This window comes from Fulmarus glacialis, unplaced genomic scaffold, assembly GCF_000690835.1.
Source record: "Fulmarus glacialis isolate BGI_N327 unplaced genomic scaffold, ASM69083v1 scaffold23049, whole genome shotgun sequence".
Classification (NCBI taxonomy): Eukaryota; Metazoa; Chordata; class Aves; order Procellariiformes; family Procellariidae; genus Fulmarus; species Fulmarus glacialis.
Genome location: NW_009231721.1, coordinates 11,400 through 33,941, shown reverse-complemented (window position 1 = coordinate 33,941; position 22,542 = coordinate 11,400). Strand labels below are relative to the sequence as shown.

The window sequence follows — 22,542 nt, the reverse complement described above, 5'->3', positions numbered from 1 at the left end:
TTTATACTGAAGACATTTGTTATATTTTGTGTCACTCCACACTGTGGCTCCATACCAGTTATAACTTTCCCTTCCTTCCCATTTCCCCCTCTACGCAAAGGCCCACCTCCTCATTTGTGACTATGGAAGGTCAAGTATCAAGTCTCAGTAAGTAAACATCTCTCACACTTTTGAAACACAACAGGAGAAGCCATCTCCCTTCCCACCCTCCATACTTAAAAAAACCAAACCAAAACAAAACCCAAAAGTCTTTTTACTCGCTTAAACGGGTATTTGCAAAATTGTGTCACAAAAATGCACAGTGAAAATGACTGATTAGTATTAGTAATTCACAGATAGAGCTGAGGTCATCACTTGTCATGTTTGGCATTGTTTTTCCTCATGGTGATCCTGGCTGGTTACTTTCAGCAGTGGCTCAGTTTTTGAAGTAAAAAACGATCAACTCTGCAGCAGAGTTTAGCCTCTGACCGGGGGCATCACACATCTGTGGCATTTTTTTTAAATGAAGTTGGCAACTGCATGGACATTGAAAATGCAGATTACACTTACAGTGTCTAGACTTTCATATATGTGCTCAGTTACAATTAAGTGAAGCAAAAAGTGTACATATTATCCCTACTGCTATTCTGTTGCTACAGAGCCGCAAATGTGAAAAGCAATACCTTGAAATAAAGATTTCTTTGTTGCCCCTAGTCTACATAGCAGCACAGTTTAAGTAAACACTAAAACTGTGGTTGAGATGCTTTTTTTATTTTTCCCCGAAGATGTAAACATCAGTCCCAGTGTCGTAAACTTTGCTATACAGGATGAGACAGAAGATCTGAGGCAGAATGACTATCAGACACTAGTGACAGAAGCTTGCAGGCAGTTAGCAGGTTTCTGCAGTTTCTCAGCTTCACTTGTTGGCGGGTCTGCAGTGGCTCGGAAGTTGAATGTTGGGCCTGCGCCACCATGTGCAGGGCTCAGAGCAGGGTTCTGACGTCTGTTGCTTTCAACAATACTTGAAGTGTTGGATGCCAGGCTCTCACGAGTACTAGAATGGAAAAGAAATATATATACACACTCATATATGACATGCCTATATATCTATCGACCAGACAGGAAAGGAGAATAGAGTGTTTTATAATAGGCATCCTGTGTTTGCATGTAATGTCACATCAATGAACCATCTCATTTTGACAGTACACATATGTTCCTCCAAAATGGGTTCCAGAGGTACTCAGCAGCAGTCATCATACTGTAACACAGGTATACCACTAAGCAGAGCTGAAGCTGTCAAACAAACTGTAAGCTGAACCAGTATCAAGCATGTGGATTTTTCACCCAAGGAAATAGCTTCCATCTTGCATGTGGAACATATTAATTTTCTTTCCTGACTGGTGCATTTCTGCACAAAGTAACTTCATCAAATCAGCTCTGTGACTAGGCAGAGCTAGGAGGGTAATCGTGTATGTCACAGCTTCGTACCTATGTCTTTGTACACAAAATATTATCTAAAAATGCTGCTTTACATTAAACCCACAATGCTTCTATTCTAAACACAACACTTCAATTTTGCTTTGCAGCTGAGACAATTGCAACTTACAAGACACTGAGAAATTTTAACTGCCTGGTCTGTGATCATGCCCTAAACAACAACTAGTGCTGCTATTTCATTCATAAAATGGGTAATGTTCCTTTAGTTCTAACATATTGTTTATCCATGGGAATGACAGGACACAGCACTTTTAAAGACTAAGCCTTTGACTGATACACCTAATTATGAATGCAGAGGAGCCTGTATTTTAGTCTACAGCTTTTAAAAAACTCGGCCAAGATATGCTAAGGCTAGTTTTTTTACCACTGCTACTCTTTTTGTTCTCTTTCTGTTCTTAATAATTTTTGATCTCCAAATAATGTGTTTCTGTGCAGAGAGAGATTTGGTTTCCAAATAGCCATGTGGTCCCTGGTTATGTATCCTTCACCTATGTCCCTACTTCTTTGCAAAATGACATCACCACTTGCTATGGAGATGTTTACAGAGTATATTTAGAGGACTGAATGGTTTGTTAAATAAGCACTAGAAACAGAGATACTAATGACAGTTTAAAGTCAACCTAAATTTACCTGCTACTGAAAGGGGCAGCTCTTGCCTGCCTTGTGTGGACCTGACCCTGCCACATGTTCCTGCTGCTTCCCTGATGCTGAGCCTTGCAGCCAGCCAGATCAGGGACCGCTCTCAGTTAAATACTAGCCCTAAGAAAAAAAAAAAAAAAAAAAAAGATTAGTGCTAGCATCAGGGGAAGAGTAGGAATGCACAGCTTTGGATGTGGCAGGGGAGAAATGTGTCAGTGCATGGCATAGGGGAAGGGGAAGGAAGAAACACCTTGTCTAGTTGTAGGGCAGATTTAAATCATCTTAAACTGACTGAATCCGGAAAATCAATGATGCTTTTAGGAAAAGTCCCATAGATCTTTTAAATTTATCAAAATGGTACTGATCATCTTCTGCCAATTATCGCCTTATTGTCAGTAGTCCCAAACAGTTATGACGGGTGACAAACACAGTAAGAGATCTCTGTGAGCTGCAATGATGTATGGTGCACTTCTGTTGCTCATGTTTTGATTCCTCTCCTTCTGCTTTTTAATGAACATAGATGCAACCTTTGTTTTTCAGAGATATTCAGTATTGTATCATTCTTTATGGGACCACCAATTCCAGATCTTCAAACATTTTCAATTCTGATATTACAAACTGACCATTACAACATGCATACACAAAGACTGCAGTGAGAATTTTGCATGCAGAGTAATGCCAAAATTAGCTCTTTCTTTAGGTGACAAAAGAGCAGCAGTATTATATAAGTTCTAAAAATAGAGGAATAAAATTAATATTGACAGCTAACATTTACTATACACAACTTGCATAAAAGCAATGAACAAAATACTGTGAGGCTGTTTTCCCAATGGTGATGTGTTCACGAATTTCACACAAAATACTTTTGAAGTCAAATGACCATTGCAAATCTCTTCAACTACATACTGTTTTTTTTTAAAATGGCCCTCTTTTCAATTTGTCACACTTTAAAAATACATTTGTTCTCTCACAGTGTAGAATTGGTAATTTTGATTCCCCAAGCAACATTGCACGGTTCAGTTTAAATGAAAAGATACCACCACACCTCAGGAAGTCGAGAGTTACAGCATCAGTGGAGGCTAGAAGAGTATACCTGAGGAATATCACTACATGCACGTCCTGTTCTTATACTCTTCCCTAGGCATCTGCTAATGGACACTGTCAGATCTAGATGAATCTTACCAGATGGATGCTGGACGGTTTTTTTGTATTTCCTGGAAAAGGGCTGTGGAGTACATTTTTTGTTATAAGGTAGGAAAGTAATAACAGCATGGTAATTATAGCCAAAGGGCTGAATTCACCCTCAGCTCAATTTATTTTTATAGACTTATACAGAGGAGTGATCAAAACTCAGCAAAATCATCCAATTTAATCATCTTGATGCAAAGCTCATAAAAGAGCCTTTGAAATATGGAGACTATATGCTGGTCTTACAAAACCCTACAGAATGTTGCTTTTTTTTCATTTTTCATTTCTTTTTTTTTTTTTTTATTTTTTTTAAAAAAGCTTCCTTTATGTGGTCTTGCCAGAAAAAAGACATCTGTTAATAAGTAAACAGTAAAATAAAAAAAAGGGATGTGTGGAACACAATCATTATTAAAAGCTGCTTATCTATTTCCCTTTTGATCTAAATAAAGTGGCATAGCAGCCCTAAATCCAGTATGCTCGCCATGTTTTGTTCTCTTGCTAGCTAAGTTTAAGATCAACATCAACAGAAATTTTAACTTTTGTGTACATAATTAGGGAAGGAAATGTCTGCCTTTGCATTAACCAGAAACACAAGCTTGATATTCAACTAGCATATAGCTAGCAAAACAGTAGCCTAAGAACTGATTTTTACCCAGTCGACATCCTATCCTGGAGGTGAAATACACTCTGTGGAGTGAGACAGGCTGCGCAAGAAGCAAACACCACCATATACTCCCCCACAAAAATTGACTGCAAGTGTAGCACTTCAACTAAAAGAAGAGATTACATGTAAAAAATAACAGTGCAAATAGCCTCATACAACAGTTGTATGTGAGAAAGATGCCAAGCATCTGCAGGACAACCAATTACAGGAACAAATTCAAAACCTTCTTAAGTTTCTTTTTTAAGCTGGACTCAGTGTAAGTGGTACAATTTAATCAAATTATTTTTCAAATTTTTTACTCAGAAAAATTATACATATGTTAAAAGCCGGCTCTAGTTTGATGATCACTGCATGCTGCAGCAGGCCCAATAATTGCTGCCTTGTCATTAACATCAAGTGGGAGTAGCCATCAATTCCAAAGGAATTTATTCCAGAGTGACATTATTTTAACTGAAAATGAAATTTAGTCCTGAGTAGAAGCAGGAAATCCTTCACATGCCTTTCTGAGAGCCTTTGCTACAGATTTAAAAAAATATGTAATTCTGAGGAATAAGAACACCTTTTACAGGAAGGAAAAAACAACAAAAAAACCGAAAATCCATTTTCTTTCACCTAATACAAATCCAGTCTTGGAGGTTTTATTTTTAAACACAGGCAATAAATAATTTAAGCTTAAGTAAGATGCTGTAAGAGAACTACCACTGTAAATTATTTCTGTGTTCTTAGAGTCATTGTTCTGAACTCTGATGGGTTGCTATCCAGGGCAAACAAAACCAAGCAAGCTGCATTCCAGTGGGGACCTAGGACTCTCAGAGGCCAGAGAGAGAAGGAAGAAGGCTCACGTGAAGGATTCTTAACCTGGAAATGAGCTTGTGAAATCTTCGGGGCAGGGAGCACACTAGCAACTCTCTCCTCCCTATGCCTGCAAGGCTCCTAGCACACTGAGACTTCCATGATGTCTGAAATCCCTGGAATGGAAATGACTAACCAGCACCACCACACACAAACATCTGGACTCTTTTTCCAAGTATCTTAGGCAAGGCACCTCTCCCTCTGCTGATGCAGCACTGGGTCACCTCTGAAGTTCAAATAGCCTGAGCACTTTCAGCTGTGTGTGGGGAGCAGCTGTTCCAGTCTCACCAGTTTGGAACCGCATTAGATACACTTCCAAAATTTTTGAAGAAAACAAACAAAAAAGCCCAAACCCAAAACAATCATCATGCTTGGGTTTTTTTTGTCTGAGCCAAAGATTATGGCACCTAGTCATGTCTCGTCTTCCAATTAGTCTTGTTGATGGTATCTTAGAGGGAAGGGAACGGGGGAGTATGCAGGAACTCATCCCTTCTATTCTAAATGCAAACACAAGTTTAATACAGAAAAAAAAGGATACAGGGAGGTTTTCAGCAAACAGAAAACGAACTAATACAGAGTCAATGCTGCAAATGGCCATTGGTCGCTTATGATATGGTGGGAAACCCACACATCTGAATAGCAGATTCCAGAGCTGTAGAAAACACTGTCTGAAAACGTGTGAAATTGTTTAATACAGCCCTACGTTCTGTCACCAGTATCACACACACATATAACTAAAAACGGAATTTTCTAGTCTGTAAAGCTGCAATGAATGTGACAGTCCTACCGTGGAGAGTTGAACCCGCTGTCCACAGTAATGCTGCTGCTGTCCATGCTGTCCAGGCGGGCTGAGTGGGTGGCTCTCTGGTTGTTGCTATTTTCTGTTTCCTTCGGGGTGAGAAGAGTAAGATTCTTCTCAAACTTTCGCTGCAGATCCCTCTCCTTTTCTCTCTCTAGGAGCCACTGCATCGTGCCGACATCATCCCTGTTCTTTTCTTCCTCAGCATTTTTGTTGGTTCCTTCCTCTGAGTCGTCGTCATCAGATACATTGTAGTAGTCAAAGGAGGCCTCCTGATTCCCAGTTGTCTCTTGCTGTCTCTGTGAAACTGGCATGACTTGTGTGACTGAGGTTACTATCGCTTGTTCAAGTTTCTCACATCTGACTGGTAATGTGTCAGAGGGGGTCTTTTGATGGGGCTTTAGCAGGGGTGTGCTAGACTTATGATAGCTATTCACAGAAAGAGCGTTGTGCAGAGGTTTAAAGAGTGTATCCTTGCTGAATATTTCTTTCCTTTTATCAAGGCTGCTTGATTCCGCGCTATGGTGTTGAACCAGCCGCCCATTTGCAATCACCTCTGGAGTTTGGCCAGCAACTGCCGAACCACTGCTCGGGCCCTTTGGGGACTCCTCTTTGTGCACCCCAGGCTCCCTAGCAATATGTTGAGACTGTCTTTCTGCGGGAGTTATTTTTTTGAGCCCATCTGTCCCTGTCAGTGTGTCATGATCTTCTTTATTCTTTCCCAGTGGTGACGGAGCAGTAAGCACAGTCTCACTGGATGTGTTGCACTGAAAATAGTCATCAACTGCAGATTTTGTTGTGCAGGAGTTGAGCTCGCTATATGATGGCAAATTCTCTGTAGGCTTGCTTTGTTCCAATAGGCTACAAGAACTGGGGGCTTCTACACTGCCACTAGCTATTTCAGGGATGCAAGTCTCTTTGTAGCTTGCAGATGAAATCAGAGCCCTTTGATGACTGAGCGACTGAGATGGCCTTAAGGTACTATCATCAATATAAGTTTGGCTAGTTGTCTGGTCATCTGGGCTACAGCCTTCACCTATATCTTCAGGTGTGCCTAAAGTAGCTGAGCCCAGAGGTCCCTTGGAGTTATCCATGGATCTAGACCTTTCTTTAGCCTTACTGGACCGCTCATTCCTCGATCTTCTATCCTGTGTATGGCTGTGGCTCCGATGGACCTTGGAGTGGGAGCTTCCCCTGGAAGGTTCAGGGAATGGCATTTCAGTTCTTCTTTTGGCCAGCTCACCAGACACGTCCCACTCTGGTGTCATGGGGAAGTGAGATTCAATCATGTTAGGATTGCTGTGCATTATAAAATTATCTCCCTTGTGTTCTATTATAAAACACCCTTCCCGTGGGGATCTAGTCAAGGGATCATAGAACTCATACTCCCTTTCAGCAGGTATATCCAAATGAGAGCCATCTGATGGGTCTCCTTTGGACACCCGAGTCTTGCTGTGTGACCTCGATTTCCCATGAGACTTTCTGTGATTCCTGCTCTTTTTACTTCGTCCACTATGGTGAGCTGAAGATCCTGCTTTGCTTCGTTGAGCTTTTTCTTCTTCAAGTTTCTTCATTAGTGCAGTGTGCCTCATGACATTTTCCACAGTCAAGTCTGGGTTAATGCGCCTGATAATCTCCATTTCTACCTCTCTAGGTATAGTGGTAGGGGTGTCCTCGTCCCTTAGCGGCCACTCCTCTGGAGGAAACTGGGCAGAGAAATTTGCCAACTGTTTTGTCTTGTCCTTCTTAAAACTTAAGCGGAATAATTTGAGTCCAAATTTCTTAGACTGCTTTTCTACATCCTTAGGCTTTGTGAGTGTCTCTGCTTTATAAGAAAAATTGACAGTACTTTTACTTTTCTCAGTAGGTGGGACCTGACATAATGAAGGAGGACAGTATGAGTCTTTACAGTCTTTTGCTGATTTCCTCTGTAGGGTAGATGCATGCATGCTGTGCATGTCTTCTCTGCAACAATGGCAGGAATCGCAGTGGTTTTTGGGTAGTGTTCGGTCCCTGACGCATCCCGAGGTGGAGGGAGTTATAGTTCCTTGTTGCGGAGAGGTACATTGAGACCTGTCAGGTATCCTCTCATCCAAATGGTACCATTTACTGTTAGTTCTTATGAGAGATGGTGTTATAAAGTAAGTTTGTGGGGTTACAATGAAATAACCATCCGGAGTTGGGTATATTTTCCTCTCCCGTACAAGCATATTCAAGGTATGTCGAAGGATTTCTGGACTGGGTGTTGGAACTCCTAGAAATGATAGTGAACACATATCAGGGAGTGCATAAAACCGTGCAGGACTCTCTGGCTCCCCCCTCCCAACAAAAAGCTGTTTTTTCCAATGTGTAAGCTGCAATGTGCTGAACAAACAACCCCAGTAAAGCACTTCATTAGGCATTCTCTTGTCTGTTTTTCCACTTATCTCCTACACTTCAGACATATCAATTATTAATTAAATAGAAAGGAGGCCATTAATGGAATGTTAACAAAAAAAGAGAACTTCTAGTCACTTCCATTGCACAGGTGACCTTAAGCTACAAGATGGAATCACTGGAAATCAAAGGGTATCAGGGGAAACATTTCACTTCTATTCTTCTTCCAACTAAATATTTATATCCCAGTACATCAGAACTATTTATTATAATGCCCAGCCATGTATAAAATAGTGGTTCTTTGTTACTTTGGATGCCTAAGTTGTTTTTCCACAGAAGAACACTACGCAGGAAAAAAAGCATTCCCCCAAACTGCCCCTTTATCACAAACTTGATTGAACTGACTTGCTCTCCCATTAAAACATGTTTCAACCACATCAGCTACTCCAAAAAAGACACCCCTTGAATGATACAGTTCTTCGTACCCAAACAAGACTTTGCCACTATGCTAGAAGTTACAGATTTAGCTCCTAAAAATTTGCTTCTCAGAGTTCCCTGCCTTTCTTGTGAGATGTGAGGGACACTACATAAGTGCATATATCACATACTAAGAGAAGGACAAGTATGACAACCCTGCATCAATGCCACATTAGCCACATGATAGACTTGGCATTGTGAGCCTGGTCCTTCCTGGTCCTTCCCACTACCAGTACTCCTGCTGGGTTCAGTGGTGCAGGACCAAGTCTTCAATACTTTATTAGATAAAATACCAAGTCAGCATGCTGTGCATAGGAATAAGTTCCATTTAGAGCTAAGGAAACAAGAGATTTAGTTCACAAGCTAGTTTAAAAAAAAAAATCTGTCTATGCTGAATAAGAAATAAAAATCCTTCAAAATTTTCAGTAGAAAAAGTTATCTTCAATCAATAAATTTTGTTGAACTAAAATGCATTTTAATTTTAACTTAATGCTGGGTACTGACCCGGTTTACATTTTTAGAACTAGAGAAATTTTTTTCCAAAGTTTGGATGGTCTATTTTAAATCTAAAAAGTTAATATTATTTACTCTGGGTCTTAGTTTTCTTTTCAGCAAAAGTAATTTAGAAAAAAAACATAGAATCACAGAGTAACTTAGGTTGGAAGGGACCTCATGAAGTCATCTGGTCAACACCCTACTCATGGCCAGGCCAACTTACATCAGGTTGGTCAAGGCCTTGTCAAGTCAAACTCTGACTATCTTCAAGAACAGAAATTCCACGGAATCATGCACACAAAAACATTTCAACAAAGTATATGCTTTTTACAAAAATACTTCATGGAAAAATCTCAACCAGGTGTACCTGCGACAAACACAGTATCTTCAGTAACACATAGTGTCTGGTCACCAACTCTTCTCCTAGATGTCAAAGGCTGGAGCCTGTAAGCTCACTGATCTCCTTGTGTTAGCAAACATGAGGATGACAGCAAGGGCTTCGGCACTATGACCAAAACCCCGTCAAAAGATTAGCGACAAGAAATAGAGAAGTTGTACTAATTCCTTAACTCGCTCTCTTCCTTGCTACTAGGTTGCAGGCAACATAGTAAGTATTCTTATGTCTGGCTTTGAATGTTGTTTGAATTTAGAGACATGACCATACTGCTCACATCCAGTCATACCTGTAACTAAAAATCTTACACTGGAAACACCAAAGTGTTAGGAATAACATGGACACATGAGTGAAAGCAGTTACAGCAGAGAAGGTGCCAGGGAGAAGTACATGGGGGTAGTAAATATATTTCATGCACAGTCCACAGACCTGAAAGATTGGGGCCAATCCAGACACAGGAATTAAAAGAAGTAAAGAAAGGATGTAATTTGAGAGAATAAATGAGACTGAAAATTGGAAAGAATATGCAAATGAAATGGAGAATTGGGAACGTGCATTTTCTTCCCTTTTCATGTAGATGTCCACAATCTATGTGATAATCCTAGAACGAGTAACAAAGACCCCCAGAACTGCTGGATGAGCAAACATGCCAGAAATAGGAACAGATGGGAAAAGCTGAAATCCAGAGAGTGAATCTCTCTGGACTGAAATAAACAATATGCTAAGCTTTCTCTGGATTGTGAGGCAGTGGCAATTGGAGAGCAGGCTGCCCTCCGCATGAGCTTTCAGTAAAGCACAGGAACACAAAGAGCGATTTCAATTCCCGTAACAACCAGCGGTCATCATCTATCCTCTTCTTTCCTGCGGTGGAGCTGCTACATCTGCTTGGGTAACACCACCCCTTTTACATTATGCCTTGCATCACCACAAGAAGTGGTGACCCCAAACTCAAGCTCATGTGCTTCTCCATCCTGTGCTGAAAATGCACTGCAGGGTCCAATCCCGGTCCAACTGCGATGCACTTGCTTGCAGCAGCCAAGCTCTCTTCCTGCCTCTACATAAAAAACCTGACTGATCCATTGCATTTTCCAGGAGCTTACATGTAAATACCTCAACACGTACCCACTTTTGTCTGCAAGAACTTGGTTCTTCATCCTTATTTTACTTAAAGACTTTTTTTAACATACTGTTTCAAAAACATTGGAACAAAAGTAAAAGAAAGGAAAACATTCCCCTGGGAGTTTACAGAAAAGTTCGGGAAAGAGACAGAAATGGATCTTGTGATGTTTCACACTAACTTAGGCAAAAATGCACTGCAAATACATAGTAAAAAGAATAATATGTATTTTTCACCCAGTAAACCATAATGACTACAATGTGTTGGGTAAATGAGTCTCTAAACACTGGATGCACAGTAGTTACATTAATTGACTAAGTCCTGTGAATAGAGAATGTGCAGATAAACACCAAGAAAAAAGAAAAATTAGCATGCCTGGGCAATCAACGATGCTGTAAAGTTAATCGTAACAGCCACCTTCTCTCTGGAGTTAGAGACTATCACTTTTATCACTCCCAGCATACAGTACATCCCTGTGGTTCACTAAGCCAGCAGTGACGATGGCAGATGCAGATCTTTGGACCTCAGCATTGCCAGCTAATGCTAGCTACAGGTTTTGTTCAGATCTCTTTCAGGTACTTACAAAAGCAGAAACAGACCCGAACTCGAATTAGGCTTTCCTGCATGGTGGACAGGAGCAACGACACTACTCTGGCTCCCATTGTTGCTATTTGAAATACAGATTTCCTGGCTTTCTCAAGACTTTTCTCTTTACGGCAACCTGCCCACATCATGTCTGTATGTAACCTACCCCACTGCATTTAGAAGTCTCCTTATGGCCTCCCTTCCTCCATTAAATAGGAACAAGAGGAAAAAACCCAGTGGTTTAGAGACTCTAGCATATAAAATATTGCATGACAGCAGTAGTGTTATTTAAGATTATGTAGTGGTTTAATAATTCAAAAGCACAAACTGTCTGGACACTGAATCATCAGACATGTACATTTTCTGCATCTCAAGAGAGTCTACTATGCCATCCACTGAGCTTCCAGACAGAAGATTATGTCTTGTTTGCTGCTCACAAAGAACACTGACCTAGAGTGAACTCAGTTAATGTAAGACACTTATTTTAAGTGCTACATATACATTTCACATATTTAAAGAATGAACAGTTATGAAGGTCAATGTCAAAGGAATTAGCCAGCTTTCAGAAAATTGTCTGCTTCAAATGCAACCTAGTCCAATACACACGTGTTTTCTACACTGAAATTTTGAACACCTTAAAATGATTTTAGTAAGTACATGGACAAAATTGAAAAAAAAAAAAAAGGAAAAAAAAGATCCTCACTGAAGGCAACATAGACTAAGATTTGATGTTTTCTTCAGCCAGGTTCATACAGATAAGAGGGCCTGGCTGTCAAACACAGGAACAGAGGTTACATTCTTAGCTCCTTATACTGGATTTCAAAGATTTACATTTAATGTATGGGATTTAAACCATGGTCAACAAATTATAAAGTAGGGCTGTACAAACATCTCATTGTTTTATTCTAAGTTCGAATAATCAGAGCATGTACAGCAGGAGCCCTCTTGCTTTTTTAAAAATCTGACAAATAACAAAAGCCACAAATAAGATGTGCATTATCATTACAAATTTTTTCAATAAAATAAATTCATGAAAAATACATCTGAAGTAGTATTTAAATGGTGTTAAATCTGCTAAAATGATTTTCTCCTGAGCTGATGCTAAGGCTTAACAAGGGATAAAAGAAATACTCTGATTGGCTCATGAAATACTAGTTAAGGATGTGGAGTGGTTGCTATGTGATGTTATAAATAATTAGCATACCTTATTTCAGATAGAGCCATGGCCCAGATTTATGCCTGCACAATGGCTCAGCAAACTAGAGGGCTAGACTGCAAGTGTAAGATTGTGCACTGAGGAAAGAGGTTTATTATTCTTAGGCAGTTCGAGAATAGCATCTGGGGTCTTAGGAAATTTATACACGCCATGAAACGCAGTGAAGCATCTGTTCATTAAAACACAAACAACACAGGCAGACAAGTGCTGCTACAGGGTGAGATAGAGAGGTTATGTGACAATGACAGATACATCTACACTGGTAATGCTCTCTCTCAGAACATCAGCATCTCATTAGGAAAAATAAACTATCAGAATATAGGAGGACATCAGATATTTTAAAATAGCCACAGTGAATACAAGGGCTCAAAAAGCCACAGCTGATTTATGAGAGAGTTTGGACAGACAAGTGAAAAATATCACTCAGCACAAGAAGAGGTTCTGTTTATCGGAAAGGACAAAAATTTTGGATAATCCTCATACACTGAGGGAACACGTATGTTTGCTATGTTAAACATGTCATGGCTGGGAGAGAAAGGCATTTCTCTAGAGCGGGGAAAAAAATTGGACAACAAAGGATGGGTCCCCCCCCCCAAATAATTTTCTTTCCATTTTGGGAAGTGAGGTAGGAAAAACAAGGCTCCTTTTTTTTAATCTCAGACTTGAGAAATGCACGTGTTCATGGCTAGTGGAAAAAAAAGAGGCAGCAAGAGACTTTGTGCTAACTTGCCTCAGGCTTCTTTTGAGCAGTCTACAAAATAATCCAGCCTGTTGAATTATTTTTGATGTATGGTTCTGCCTAGCAAGAATAGCACAACACACCAAGTCAACTGATAATCATGCTCCCAGGAAACCCAAGGGATGCCACCAATAAATTATCATTTCCATCATGCAATAATGTTTATATAAAAATATTGACAGAATCATTGGAAAAATACTTGCAATCTATGGAACTCTTATAGTACATAGCTATATAGAAAACATGACTTGGGAAAAAAAAAATCAAAATTAATTAAACTGGAATTATAATTGTGAACTTTGCCTTCTTTGCATTCTAACCCTTACAACTTTTACCACTATTTTCAAAATCAGCCAAGCATACTGAAAAAAAACCACCCTGATAAATAAAACCACAAATCAGGACAGAAAGCCAGTATTTACAAAATATACTTGCAGTAATTTTTTTCCAAAGTGCAATCATTAAATGTCAGACAGAATTGTTTATTCCAAACACAGCTCTCAATCCAGAATTATATTTTAAAATCTCATAACAGTACCAGTTATAGCAAAAGCCATGTATGCTTCAAGGCTTTAAGTAACTCTTGCTCTGAAATGTAAGCAAAAAAAATCAAGACATCAAAACATGGTTAGGCTGCCTAGATGAGGCAGATGCATCAGTATTTTTCCTACTGAGGCATTTTTAATTAGCTACTTTTTACAGCTGTAGAAGAGGTACAACAGAGAAGTTTCTCAACTAGTTTAGAGAATTGTAAACTCAGGCACAGAATAAACATCTTGCCCAGGATCATACAAAGCACAAGTGAAAAACCTGTGCTCTCTTGAGCAGTAAACCTCTGCCCAATGCTTTTACACCACACTTTTAGATGTCTCTACATGATGCATTTTGCATGATTCACCAACTCCAGATACAGACTGCCAGTAGGGAAGCAGCATATTCGAGAGTACATTCTTAATATAGGTTCCCTTTGTTTGATGTTACAGTATCTTTAATCTAAGACATTTTCATTTTACCATTTCATAAATATTATCAAATGCTGACAAGAATATCTTCTGAATAGTTCACCACCATTTTATATAAATGAGCACAGCAAGTGTATCTAAGCCTCTCCAAACCTTTTAGTCATGGAAAGACTTGTCAAGTTAAAAAAAAAAAACAAAACACATTTAAAGATTTTTTTCAAGCAAGGGCAGTACAGAAGCAAAAGCCAGAACTGTGTCCAAGAAGGCTCTGAAAACCCCTGGGAACCTGGCCGACAACCTCCTTTCAGTTTAAATATAACCTCTGCCTAAAGAAGGCACATCATTGCCATTGAACTCTATTACTTGCATCAGGCCACACCAGTTTTGAGAGCCTGTCCCAGGCGGAGGAAGACATGCAGTATGTGGGAAATCTGCTCTTTAAGAGAGAATGCTCTACACAGAGACCTCCATGAGGTTATCTCTATGGAGATTGGACAATGACACTTGAACTGGTTGCATGATGTCAACAGAGCTCTTATGAGTTAGCTTGCAACTGGCTTGAAAGCCACAAGGTGGAATAAGTCTGCTCTGGCTATGACACATGCTTTGTTCTCCGTAACTACTAAAATACTCCTAAACTCCTTTGACTATGATGATAAAGAAGGTTATTTTGTGAGAAAAATCACAAACAAGCTTAATCTGGTAAGAGTCTGAAAAAAGAAACAAGCCAATACAGTTTGCTGTTTAGAACCTCAGGTAATTTTTAATATTTACATAAAGTCAGGAATTAACCCTGCAAAACGCATCTCACATGAATGGCTCTGTCAAAGAGAACTCAATTCTCTGTAAGTTTAAGAATAAAGAAAAGGTTATAAGATTAGAACCCTAAAGCCTCCTTTTACTTTTGGGTAGCATCTCAGGATTAATCAATATTCCCATCCAGAAGAGTGAAGAAAAATGGACTACCAAACACTGAAACTCCCTCTTTTACAGAAACCAAAAAGATAAGCAACCTTTTGGGTAGGGATTGGGGATTCTTTAACTGCCCTTTTACAGATACGCGCCCATCTGACCAATGATTTATTAATGTCCAGTTACCTGGGAAGCAGGTTGTTAGGTGCTCCATTAGTGCTTCTTGTGTGACTTGTTTTCGGGCAGAGTTCATTGCTGAGATGGCCAGGCAAAGGATTTCCCCAAGTGGAATAAACTGTGACTGACTGATGGGAGACATGCTGATGGGTGATACATCACCTGTAAAAAGACAACAGATGTGCAATGAAGCATTTTGTTTTAAAATCTGCTCATAGAACAAGGATGTAGAGATACAATCAGAGAAGATGCGCACAGCTCTGTAGTCTTTGTACTGAGCTGGGGATAAAACTCTTACAATGGAGCTTATTTCAAAACTTAGACATGGTGAACTTTGGAAAAATGGGAGATACACACTATGCAGACATAGTTTCTCAAAGGGTGCAATGGACAGATTCAGAAAATGCCAACAAATTAGCACTTACAGTTGCAAAACCTCATGCTTGAATATCCTACTAGGTAACTGCACAAACAAAACAGTTGCTTGTATTTCTCTGGACATAAAAGGGGAGATTTCACTCCCCTTTCAAAGGCTAGCAGTATGGATCACCCACCATTTCCACTTGACAGAATATTTTTTCTTAATAGTAACAAAGATCAGAAAAAAAACGTTGCTAAGTTAATGAATAACATTTTCACTCAACTGATAAAGCCCAGAACACTCTTTAGAGGCATCAACCTTAAGATTGATACCCTGGATAAATCTCTCCTGGATCTACACATGTCAAATGTCCTTGTAAGGACTACGTATTTTTTAGAAGAGAAGTTTTAATGGTTCCATGTTGGCCTGAAAATTAACTTTGTTCCAACTTTTCTCATGTTATCTTTAAAAATAGTTCATTAACCCATACTTAAATCATTGCAAAATGAAAGTTATAGGAGAAATTACAATTTGATAATACTAGCATGACTACACAAATACACATATACATGTGCATTTTAACATACTTTATATAAATACAGAAATGCTTTTAGATTCAGCTCTATACCTCCTCTTGAAGTGGTAACAGTTCCCTAATGATCTCAAATAGAGGGAAGCAGCAGGCTAGAAGATTTTCTTTGCCAGTGGAAAAGGAATAATAAAGAGTACCAGACAGAACAAGGGGTGCTTGACTACAAATCCTTTTCTAGCCACAAGCCAGTCAATAGCTAGGGATTAAGTTTTACCCAAATGGCTTTGAAATCTCAGGAAAATCACCCTATTTCTGCTGTCATGGAGCAATACCTTGTGATCAAATCAGGAATCAAATTACTGGAAATTAATTCAAATTCAAACTTTCCTCCACAATTTAGAGGATCTAATATTTGCCCTATTAATTCTATATTCCTATTACATCTACTAAACAGGAACAGCAGTTTCTAAAACTGGTTATCAAAATGCATTTAATCTTGCATTATACTCAGCACTTTGGGAAAAAAAAAAAGAATTGGTGGGAGTAGAAAATTGCGTAACTGCTTCAGTGAGATTTATAAGCAATATTTTTCAATATACCAGCTGTACAATCTGCTGTACAAGTGATACACATTACCCAAGACACAACAATAATTTAAAATACACGTTTGTGCCATGCTGTCTCCTGATTGCTTCTGCTTAATCAGGCCTGACCAGATCAATGCCGCAATCCCAACACAGCAGCATTCCTCCAGCTTCAACACAGCGCACCCCAAGATCCTCCTCATTCTTATCTGACCACAGAATGATGACCTTAAAATATAACCTTTTCTGGACATTTTTTATTCATATACAACTGAAAACTTCCTGCCACATGCTTTACAGACAATGGCAATCAAGTAGGCAGCTTACAGGGAAACGTGAGAGATACGCTTTCACATGACTTGGGAACAAACACCGTTTGTCCCCTCATCATTTGAGAATGGATAAAGAACATCACAGTTGTTATATCACTATTTACTAATAATTATACCTGCTGTCAGCTTAAACTTGTTCATAGATGAATCTTTGTAATCAGCCAGACAGTAAGTTTACCAGCTTTGATCAACAGTCACCATGTACTTTGTGTAGGGGATCAGTTTCTTTAATCATTAGTTTCATGACTAAAAAACATCAGAATTATGATAAGAATTATGCAGATTTAGCTAAGCAATTTAAGAAATTATTGTCTTTCACACAGAAATTATCTGTGTCATGGGTATCCTTGTGAGCACTACTAAGTTCAGTCCAGTGCAATGTCAAACAGATTGGCATATATTGCCCCCAGTTGAGGTTTAACCTTATTAGGTTCACCGGGCACTGAAATGGGCTCCCTGGGTAGCTTTAAGGGCACCCAGGTAAAGGGCAGTAACTTCCTGAATTGTTTTATCTGGATAATCAAAGATCTGGCAATTTCTTAAACCAAAGCACCATGGCAAGAGTATCCCTGTGCCTACTCCCAGCCACGCACTCATCCTGCCATCTACGCAGGCGCCAGGATGGGCAGCAGGAGGAAGACCTCTTTTTCCCTTGCACCTGGAACGATCCACTCACAGCTAACCAGAATGATATTTAGGATGTAAGGAATGGGCCTTAATACCATAATCAGCTTCCTAAAGCGGGAAGGGGACTCGAGGAGGGTTATACATGAAGCCTAGCAAGCGCTGCTGATTTATGTAGGTTTGCTCTGCAGCCTGCCAGCTGCCCCCAGCGGGATGCTTGACAGGAACTCAAACCAGTTACTCTGCTCACTCCTGGGAGCGGCCCATCCCTCTCCCCTGACTGCCAAGAGCCTGCAGAGATCCACCTCTGGGATCACTCCCAGTGGGGACTTGTTAACTTAAAACTGGCTAAGTACAAGTTAAGAAATAATAAAGTTTACCCGGATTTTAGTAACCTTGCACTTTGCACAATCTTTCCTTTCAAAGCAGGCCTCCAGCATGGAATTGCTTTTCTAGGTTAGTGTGCAGAAAACATTCAGTCTGCACATTTGACCCCGGCCAGTTGGGCTCTGGTCAACAGGAACAAGCCAAAAGTTTCCACTAACTATACTTCACATAATTCATCAAAATAAAACATTCAGTATCAGTTCCTTAATGTTAACACAATCTCTAGCAAAGCATGCTATAGTTAGTATGCCAGGGTAACATACATCCTGCTTGCAAATATTTGGGAGCTTAACAACCATTTAATTGACTATAAAGACGACTATAATCGTCACAAAATCATAATTTAAATGGCTTTAAATGCAATAGAAATGGCCAACAAATATTGGTTTATGTGACAATCTTTCTTTCTGTTTTGTAAGGGACTATAGCCAGTTAAGCCTTATTCTTTTCCACTGAGTGCTTTTCAACCTTCGTCATCATGACAAGGGAACTCTTGTTTTACCTCTGTTGTGTCGGAATTACCTCCATAGCTTGTTGTCCACAACTGTCTGCTGGAGATAATTACTGACTCTTGGTTTAAAAAGGCTAGCACACATCTGTAAAACTTTCAGCAGACCTAGCGATAGAAAGCCAAAACCCCCACACTCAGGGAGGCTCTAATTTGCCAAGTTTTATCTTAACTATCCTGTGGCTCTGGGAAATTACAAGCACTCTGTGGTTATAGTTAAGTGAACAAACTTCTTTGATGCACAACAACAGAAAATATCTTGCGTCTATGATTTAATATAATATATTAACATCAATTATGTGCATAAATACTGTTTAGCCTGGTGAACAGAAGGTTTACTACAACTTCTTTAGGAAAGATCTGCTTAAAAAAAAAAATCAGATATGCTTTTCCTAATTCTTTTTTTTTGAAGACCACATCACTTACATAAAACATCTAGCATATGGCTTCTGTTAGCTCTGACTGATGCTTGTCTCAAGCAGCTTTCTTTTGAAATCAAATTACTATCCTTAACTTTCATATGTTTATGTTCCCAATTAAATGAAAACTGGAGCTCAGAAAGCAATTTTCACCAGCTGACTGCATGTTTTGTTTAAATACGAGATAAATATATATATATATATAGTTTTAGCTCTGTTTCTGCAGTGTCTTTCCAAATTTTTCTCTAAAGAATTAAAAAAAAAAAAGTTTTCTAGACTTCTTGTTTTAAGTGGCACTTAATTTTCAGAAATGTCTAAGCACATAACAAACAATGAATGGGATTTGTCCTCATTTATGCCTTGGGGATTTGTAGCGCTACCCTGTGGGAAAAAATAATTACTGTTTTACTTAGGACAAGAGATTATGTAGCACATAAAATAAACACTTAGCTCTTATACAGTGCATTTCTTCAGGGGATTTTAAAACATTCTGAAAAACTGGGTAACCATAACTATCCTTAACATACAGATGAGAAAGTGATGGTCTGTAACAGAGCTGGGTATGAAAATTCACACATCCTGAACCTGTATCAGCCAGAACCTTTCCTGTGCCAGTTTATCTAGTGTCTCTGTTCTCTGAAAGTCTGGGTACCACCATCTTGGGAGAAAATGAGGTAGACTATATTCTGCTCCATGTATCAGCAATTAAACTATCAACTACATACTGATGACAGAATTTTTATTAGTGACTCTGCTGCTGTAAAGAAGTGACCTGGAAGTCAAACTCCCTGTCTCACGAAGTTTGCATGAAGATTGTTTGATAAATCACCTCTTGACTTATAAATGGAACCAATCCAGTACAACCATTGTGAAGGAAAGTTAAGGAAATTCCAGTGCAAAGACACACTATATTAGAATTTATACACACTATTTCCCTGAAATGGGGAAGAGACCCTCTGATTACACTCTGCATCCTGTAAAATATAGGAAGCCAAAGCCCAGTTTCTCTTCTCCATCCATCCTCTCAACACCTTTTTAACCTTTCGTTTCCTACAGATCATGACAAACTTCAAACATGATTTTTAGGCTGGCTTCCACAGGAAATGAGGCTTGCACAATCACAGTCTGTGTGCATGCATGGGCCAGAGAGGTCGAGCCTCACTAGACAACAGAGACTCTAAAACACGTGTTTGCTACGCATGCTCCATCTGCACAGAGCTTCAGGCATAGCCACCTCCCACTAGATAGGCGAGAATACGGTCAAAAAACACTTGTCAAGGGAAATTTGACTTCACTACTTTTGCTGCTTATAGAACTACGTTATTAATCAGAAAACATCAAACTAGAGTACAGTAACTTCATGGCACCTCATGATTATAGTGGTCAAACAGAAATCCCCTACAAAAAATTTCTTGCCAACAGCCTGTTCTGATCAACACTCACCTATGATTTCACTCTAGGAAGAACTACAGAAAGGTCCTTTTCAAACAAAAGGTAGCTAACAAAACCAAAACTACTGGTAATGGGCAAAAAGAGGGCTCTTCGGCCTAGAATATTGTAACTTTTTTTCAAGAATATCATAAGTGAAAAGCCTCTTCTAGAAAAAGCACATTTTCAGATTTACTTAAAGAAGGAACAGATGCTGAAGTTACATGTCTGGCCTGGGTTGCACATTACCCCTTTTTCCCCCCGAATCCCAACGTGACTGAATCACTCTAATTATAGAATACTTACATAGATGTAGCAAACAAAACCTTTCTTATGTGAACTCACAACAATGATATCTAATTGCCATTTTAAGCCAGACAACGTTTCCATCTGATTAAACAACAGGAGGGAACAGGAAGAATATGCAGATTTCTGTGGTATTACCCAGATTACTCTGAAATACCTTGGATCTGCACTAGCACACTAACACAGAAAAGAACACATTTTACTGGCAAAATCTGAAATAAAGAAAATTAGAAGGTGTGTTGCTTGCGCTGTTTTCAGCCATCGCTAAACCCTCATTTTAAACCACATTTCCTGAAGTATTTTATGAACAAAGCTGCATTTGTGTTTACTAGACAGTTACACATATGAGAGGACTGATAACAACAAGAAAAAAAAAACATTAAAGATTTGTCCATTTATTCCTGTTTAAGAGCAGCTTAAACAAAGGCTCAACAAATGCAGTACCACATTTGCTAACCAGCAAGCTCCTTCTGCACCTCTGAAATGCATGCACACCAAAACATACCTTCCTTTGCAGATACAGATCATGAACGCTTCAAGAATGTGACCTGGCAATGTGACCACTGCAATTCTAACCAGCCTGAAGAAAACACAGCAGCCTTAATAATGACCAACCATATGACAAACACTAGCCTCTGAACAAAGTTCTAGTGCCTTGCCAGTTATTAACTTCAACCATGTAAATTGATCTTTTTCATCATTCAGACCCAGCTAAAAGCATAATCTCGCCAAGTGGCACTAACTTTCAGAAACAGGTGCTAAACTGCCCACAGTCAGCAGACTCATCTTACATGCATTCATCCTGCATATTTCCTGTGATTTAAATTTTCTTTTCATTGTTCATGTCCTGTGGCCAGCTGCCTCCTGATCCAAAGTGATATCCCAGCACATGTTACAACTATGATCATAAAAAGTTTCTGCTGGAGCACGGAACTTTTCCAGAGGATTCAGTCGAGGAGATTTTTGTGGCGTTGCTTATCCTGGGAAGAAAGAGAGTGGGACTCTGGTTTTTTTAATATATTGTGTGCTTTAGAATGTGTTTCCTCAAACAACACTTTTCAAACGCATCTTTTAATAAATGTCCATGTCTATATTCCTGGCACACAATATGTTAAAAAAGGGGGACTTACCTGAACCCCTCTGGTCTGGTTCCATGCTCCAGTACAGTATCCAAAGTAGCTGTGATGTAACAACAATGTGCATATTGGGGCTTTATATCACTGTGGAAGCTGGCTGGCTGCAGCATAGGTCAGCACCACAGGACCTGAAAGAAGAAAAACAAAGCATGCTTTTAGGCAGTAATATGCTAAACACCCACCTCTTAAAGCAGGAAATAGGGGCTTCCAGAAAATAAAAAAGAATGCAGTATCTATGCAGGTCCACTGAAAGGAATGTTATTTCACACAATTCTCACGTAAGTACGAGAAATAAATGGTTAAGAAATGACACGGGAGGTGGAGGTAGAGAATATAAAGGGGACTACAAACATAACTCCCACACAGTGTTTTGAAAACATCTCTCGCCTTTTGCCCTATTTCCATGGAATGGCTGGAATCACGTTCTGACACCACCCCCTGTTCCAAAGGCACTCACAGTCTTCGCAAAGCACCTCTCCACTGCAGTGCCTCAGGATTCTGCAGTGTCACTCCTCTTCTCCCTGGCTCTCTGCAAAGTGAAGTCATAGGAATGGATCAGCCAACCTGACTTCTCACTACCCTGCCCAGAATCCTTTGTGAACTGAAATGAGTCATCGCTCTGAAAAAATCCACAGCACAACGTTCCAGGTTTCTCCCTATGTCTGCGCTGGCTTCTTTGTCTTTGAAACGAAGTGCCTCTGCTTCTGGAACGGTGCCCAGCTGCACTGTACAGGATAACAAGCCAGCCTTCTCATTAAGTGGACAAGAAAGCTATTTACATGCATTAGCAAAGACAAGTTAAAGCTTTAACCCTCTAGTCAAGACAAAAAATTTACCCGTAACATACCTGCGTGATG

The 22,542-nt window shown here is 39.5% G+C and overlaps 1 protein-coding gene across 1 annotated transcript; it reads right to left on the bottom strand.

The window, feature by feature from the left end:
- Positions 1–746: 746 nt before the first annotated feature.
- Positions 747–22,169, bottom strand: STOX2 (storkhead box 2). The gene is made up of 5 exons (XM_009584676.1): positions 22,143–22,169; positions 21,680–21,813; positions 15,078–15,230; positions 5,607–7,872; positions 747–1,033 (listed from the first exon to the last, which is right to left on the bottom strand). The coding sequence occupies exons 2-5, from the start codon at positions 21,750–21,752 to the stop codon at positions 838–840; spliced, it is 2,688 nt and encodes an 895-aa protein (XP_009582971.1). The 5' UTR covers positions 21,753–21,813; positions 22,143–22,169; the 3' UTR covers positions 747–837.
- Positions 22,170–22,542: the final 373 nt, after the last annotated feature.